This window comes from Danio rerio, chromosome 1 (assembly GCF_049306965.1).
Source record: "Danio rerio strain Tuebingen ecotype United States chromosome 1, GRCz12tu, whole genome shotgun sequence".
Classification (NCBI taxonomy): Eukaryota; Metazoa; Chordata; class Actinopteri; order Cypriniformes; family Danionidae; genus Danio; species Danio rerio.
The window spans coordinates 59,238,533-59,245,000 of NC_133176.1; the positions used below are offsets into that span (position 1 = coordinate 59,238,533).

The 6,468-nt window shown below is 33.4% G+C and overlaps 1 protein-coding gene across 3 annotated transcripts in view; it reads left to right on the top strand.

Annotated features, from left to right (window-relative positions):
* Positions 1-2,248: 2,248 nt before the first annotated feature.
* tecrb (trans-2,3-enoyl-CoA reductase b) overlaps positions 2,249-6,468 on the top strand; it is a 26,989-nt gene continuing 22,769 nt past the window's right edge. Inside the window, 2 exon segments of one of the 3 annotated variants that reach the window (NM_201299.1) lie at positions 2,249-2,323; positions 5,129-5,179. In NM_201299.1, the coding sequence (NP_958456.1) occupies positions 2,309-2,323; positions 5,129-5,179 (66 nt within the window). In that variant the 5' untranslated portion in view covers positions 2,249-2,308. 3 annotated transcript variants of the gene reach the window in all.

Consider the following 6,468-nt stretch of genomic DNA (forward strand, 5'->3'; position numbering starts at 1 on the left):
TGTACTATTATTGTTATAATTATATCTTTATAATATTAAATCATCTACCTTTTAAAAAATCTTATGTTTCATTAAATGTTAAGTGGAAATTATTAGGAAGTATATTTTATTATTATTATATTGAATGGATTGTGTGTGTGTGTGTGTGTGTGTGTGTGTGTGTGTGTGTGTGTGTGTGTGCGCGCGTGTGTGCGTGTGTGTGTGTGTGTGTGTACAAACAGTGCTCAGCATACATTAGTACACCCCTTAACAAATCTTATCTTTTAAATTCATTTTTAAATTCATGTTTTTTAATATTTTAATACGTTTACAATATTATATTTGTGCATATACATTAGTTTAGTCAGTACTGAAGTCAAATCTGGACCAATCTAACAAAATAACTTTCGGTAACGGACCAAAAACTAGTTCACCCATATTAACATGTTATAGAAAAATATTAAATACAAATTTTAATGAGAAGAGAAGCAAAAAAAATAAATAAAAATTTGGTTGAAATTTTGTAGGTTGTAGTTTTTTTTTGTTTTTGTAATATTTTGCTTGAATTTAATAGTATTGTTTTTTAATTTCTAAATATGTTTGGTGGATAAAATAATTTTTAAATAAATATATCCGTTTCATAAATCTGTTTTGTTTATATGCACCAAATATTATTATTATTATTATTGCTTATATTCACTGAGTAAAGGATAAAAATATTAATGCTGAGTACTTGTTATATATATATATATATATATATATATATATATATATATATATATATATATATATATATATATATATATATATACACACAATAACAAATTTTAGTTTTCTAAACCTCTCTTATTGTTGTGGGAAAATGTACTTTTGGGCTTTACTGTCTACCCTAGTCAAGAGGAAAATTGGTTTTATTTTAATCATTTGCTTATGTTGTTAACAAAATTTTGATTCATAAATGTAAATGTACTAATAAGCAGTGGTGGAAAAAATACTGAAAAAATCTAACCCAGGTAAAAGTACCATTACTTGGCCAAAAATGTAGTGCAAGTAGAGTAAATGTATCTGTTGTAAATATTACTCAAACTATGAGTAAAAAGTAGACCTTAGAAAAATACTCAGGAGTAGTGAGTACTACACTGTAAAAACCTGATGCGTTTCCATGCAATTTGTGCGTGAGTGAAAACGTAACATTCTGTAGTGCATTTATTCATTGTTTAAGGGCCTTTGGGCAATCTAAACAGCCTCTGGGCCATTGCATATAAGGATTTTGTACATCTTTCTGAACACTTTCAATGCTTTAAAATGGTTTGCTGCCTTTCAAGAGCCCATGTCAAGAGGTTGTTTAAAAGAATGTGATTTAGTTTCTATGTGCAATTTGATTGGACAGAAATCGCAGAACTGATTTTTTTTCTCACCCAATCCCCATAGACAAGAAAAAATAAAGGAGTGATGCAATTTGAAGGAAAATAGTAGGAGTAAAAGTACCAATACAGCACTAAAATGTACTCAAGAGACAGTGAAAGTATATATTTTTAAAACAACTTAGTAAATTACAATTCCTGCGGAAGTCTACTCAATTAAAGTCATTTGAGTATTTGAAATGTGTTACTTTACACCACTGCTAATAATAAACCAAATTGTACGGTATTGATGACTAACATATGAATATTAGTAGTATCAGAGACTCTAAACAAAAAAGCCTGGCGCACTTTAAAAATTGTTAAACTCTATAATGTATTTATTTGATTATATCATATGTACATTCTGTATATTTGTATTTTATTCGTACATACCCCTAGCATTTGTAGTGTTAAATGTTATATACTGTTAATACTTACTGAGTGCTATTGCGGATCTGAATTTAGTCACAGTTTTCACTTTAACATATCTTTACAAAGACTAAAACAAAACTACATATGTGTAAGATGCATTAAATATTAAAAGTATTAAAATTAGCTTGCATTTGTGCATTCTCAGTATCTGTCGTACAACAAAAGGACGACTGTCCTGAAACTACTGCTGTCATTCCACCACACAAGCATTTTTCAGAACAATCGAGTGTTTTCAGGCGCATGTTTTTGCTTCCCATCACCACCAGGCGGCGCTCGTCATATTTGTTTAACGCTCATTGTGTCTAGTCGGATAGAGATTGGTTAGTAGGTCAAAAAGGCGTCTCTGTTGGGTTTGGCCAATGACGAGGTCGAGCGCACGGCTCCGCATTTCTCACCACCTTCAGCCCATTGGATGCTTGGCATCTTCCGTTCTTCGTGATTGGACTTCGCGCTTGTCTTTCACCTTGATAGGATAAGCTATTCAAACTGCAAAGATGAAGCATTACGAGGTAAGATATTATACTGATATTTTTAGAGTACTCTAAATTGTATAGGCGCTTTACCACAGTATTCTGATGCTCTTGGGATGTGGAAATGCTGCAATATAAATTAAGTGCACGCGTTATAGACACTGAAGCTGCAGATTAACATGCTAATGTGACAAGCAGCTCGGCCTAATCGCAAAGGATTGCTCGGTGTTTATATCTATGTATCGGACAAAACACACAAGATTTAAAGTAATTTCACATACTGAACCTGCAGGATTCAATTTCAGTCAGCTTTGGTTTAAATTCAGATAGTAATGGCGCATATCAGCACCCTGAAACAACCTCTGTCCCATATTACAACACAGTGGGTGTAATAGGAGTGTTACTTACAACATAAGAGATGTTTAATATTACCAGAAATGTCCTATAATAATGATAACACATCAATAGACAAGTGCTGTAGGATGGGATTTGACTGTGAACCTCGTGTGCACTTGACTAACCGGTTTGTTCCAACGCCCACTTCCATTCACATGCTAAATAACACACAATAAAGTTGATAATTCTGCTTACAAAACAGGTATATACTGTATTATGATAGTGAGTGTTGACAATCAATGCATCGCACATACTTGTGTCAGCTATGCTTTCCATAAACCCGGAAGTAGGTTGATGTTTCAGTGTTGATTTACTGTTATTCCTAATAAAACACGAAACTACTGAAGATACAGTTTGTGAAGATGGTTTCCATGCTGAAAAAACATGTCAGGATAAAGTGAACACGCTGGACACATTCGGTCAAAGTCTTGTTGATATAAGTGACATAAGCGATGCTTCGTGACGTGCACCAGAGGGCGCCAAACGGCTTAAAAGTTACCTCAGGTAACATAATCGCACATATTAGTGTAAATAAATCGAAGAATAATAAAATAAACACTTTAAAGTTGAAGTATTAATGATAAGTGATCAATTAATATTAGTTGTGTTGTTAGTACTCACTTTTTTTCTTCAAATGTAAGTTGACATAGTTAGCTTAGGGCTTCTCAGCTCTTCAGAAACGTTAGCAGGTGAATGGCGCGCCTGCGGTCTCCATCTTGTAGTTTTGTGCTCTCCTCAAAGTTAGCTTTAAATTTATGTTGGTTTTATTCTGCGTACTTCGCTTTCTGCCGGGGTTTCCCTCGATGGCATTGGGTATTTTCCTCCTATCATCTGTTCATGCCTTTCCAAGTTATTAATAATCTCTCCCCTCCCCTAAATCAGCGCGTCCCCGAGTCTGAACAGCGCGCGCCAAACACAAACCAACGGAAAAGTTGATTGTTATAACTGTAAAATGAAGCTGTACAAGTGGGTGTGTATGGCGATATTTATTTATTCTGATTTTATATAATGAGGAATATATAGTAAAATTAAGACATTTTAAAAAATTTAAGTTTTTTAAAATAGTAATTTTGACAACAATTTATAATTGTTATTTATAAGTATAATAATTTTCTGAGAAGAACAAACTGCTCTAAATCATGATATTTGATTTTAATTTTAAAGAAATGCAACTATTACCACTTTACTCAAATAAATTTACTCATAAATTCAGAGAAAATTAGCGTTTTCAATGTGTCTTCATTTTTTTCATTGAGCTAGAATGTTTATATTTTATGTTTATTAATTTTTTTGACTGAAAATAACCTAATCAATACATAATAGGGTATATGCCGAGCTAGTGCTGTTCCCATGCTGATACACTTCCCGTGACCTGTTATTGTGAACTTTTTCCATTTTATACGGTTCCTTATACAGCATTGATGTTGTAATGTCATTAAAATACATTCAGTTAAATAAACTTTAGCATTTATTTAGTTGCTCAAGCGTAAAACGAGACAAAAAGCTGTTTACTCGCACGCGCCCGTCAGAATCGGCAGGCTAACGCAGAAGCTCCATTGGATATACTGGGGTAAAAATAAATGCTCATATTATAAAGATATGGTGGGGGAAATGTTATTTAATGCAATGCTTCTTGTACAATCTGAGACCCACTTTAAATCGGATATCACTCAGCCAGTGGAGATCGCTGATTTTTAAAGAAAACAGACTTTAAACACACCGGATTTTGCATTGACATTCAATTCACCGGAAGCGCTTAACCCAGGCTACTGGCAAATTAAAAGTCCTATTAGCATGCTTCGGCATATACCCCATTCCTCTATATTGGCACATATACCCTTAAACAGGAGTGCAAATCTAATGAAAGAAGTTTGCAAAACTGCTCTTTATGTAATTGTTTGGGTGTTTGTGTGAATATCGGTATGGTCTGTAAATGAGTGATGACTGGGCTCTGTTACGGTGGTATGTGTGCATCCATAAGGCCAGTTATAATTAGCACATACTGGGACGACTGGGGAGAGTCACGTTTCCACAGTAGCTTCAGATTAAAAAGTGGGGAAAAAACAGAAAAAAGTGCATGCGAGTGAAATAGATACTAATTTTGTTTACTTGTTTGGGTTGCTTGTGTTTGTAAGGAGTTGGGGGCTAACTGTTTTAGATGAACAACAGCGACAACACAGAGAAAGGGGAGGGTGGAGTTCAATAGGAGAGAGAGAGAGAGAGATTTATTTCCACAGCTGACAGTACAACTCTGGTGTTTGGAGGGGAAAGAGGGACTCAGAACTCAGAAAGTGGACAAATAAAACTGACATTATGGACACGTTGGCTTTAGAGGCCACGCAGCCCAAAAAGGCCCAGAATGGAGCCGGGCCAGGGGTCCCTGGGCCCCCGACTCCTGCAAAACGCAAACCTGCTAAAAAGACTAAGAAAGCTGTGGTGTTTTTTGAGGTGGAGATTCTGGACGCCAAGACGAAGGACAAGCTCTGCTTTCTGGATAAGGTAGGACACTTTTACATTAATATTTTGGGTAACACTTCATTCTAAGTCACAATTCATGGTGTTAATTAACACTACTAGCCTAATTAGCTGGTTATTAATAGTTAGTAAGGTAGAAGTTTTTGGTACACTGTAAAAACATCTGTTAATGATTTTTTTTGTCGTGTTTATATTGTTTTCTGTTAATTTATGGTTGTGAATTGCATATGGGATGTTGATTTGTGCTCTGTTGACTCTTGATGTTGAAAAGTCAACTCTGCAGTTTAACAATGTGACTTTTATTGACATTTTTAGCCATTTTAAATAATGTAACATGTAAGAAATAATATATAAAGTCTGTGAAATTACAGAAATTGTATTGGCAGTTTATTACAAGGTGTTTTGGAGTATAAAATACAACACCAACACAAACAATATATCATTTTAAACTATTAAAATGTTCATAAAAGTCACTTTTTTACATCTTTTGAAGGGTAAAAGTTGTTGTAAGAAAGATCAAGCTCCCAAAATGCAAATTAAAGCATAAATAAACTGGGAAAAATAAAATAATTAATCACAAAATATGGAAAGTGCTAATTTATGGATATTTTTTCCCAGTGTAGAATTAGGGATGCAGAATAAGATCATACTTTACTACTAAACCGTCAATATCCTAATAATAAGCAGCTAATAAGCCAGTACTAAACTAAAGACCTAAACTAAAGTGTTGTTATTTTTTATATTTAAGGGTTATGTGTTATTTATAAGTGTATTTCAATATTATGTATGATTTTCTACATGGAAATATTTATTTGCACACAGATTGCAGGATTTCTGAACATTTTATTTGTACTCCTCTTCATTTGCAGCAGTGTTTGTTTGGTATTGTTATTATACTTGCGGTTATGCGAGCGTTCATCCAGTCATTAAAAAGCTATTTACTCACTCAAGTGGTTTTCAAACCACGAAAGATACTGTGAACAATGTTGGAAACACAAAAGAAAATATTTTGAGGAATCTTTAGTCATTGCCTTCCATAATATTCCATAATTCAATGGCTAAAATTTTACAACATTCCTCAAATGATCTTTTTTTTATGTTTTACAGAAGACAAATCAAATAGATTTGAATAAAAATAAAATGGGTAAGGGGAATGCCGATATATATTTTTTTTATTTTTGGATGAACTGCTGATTCAATGCCTTATTTTGCATTGGTTAAATGTTTTATATTTCAGTTTTTATTATAAATGTTTTTTTTTTGTTTTTGTAATTTTGTTATGTTTTTGTCAGTTTTATCAACTCCCAATCCAT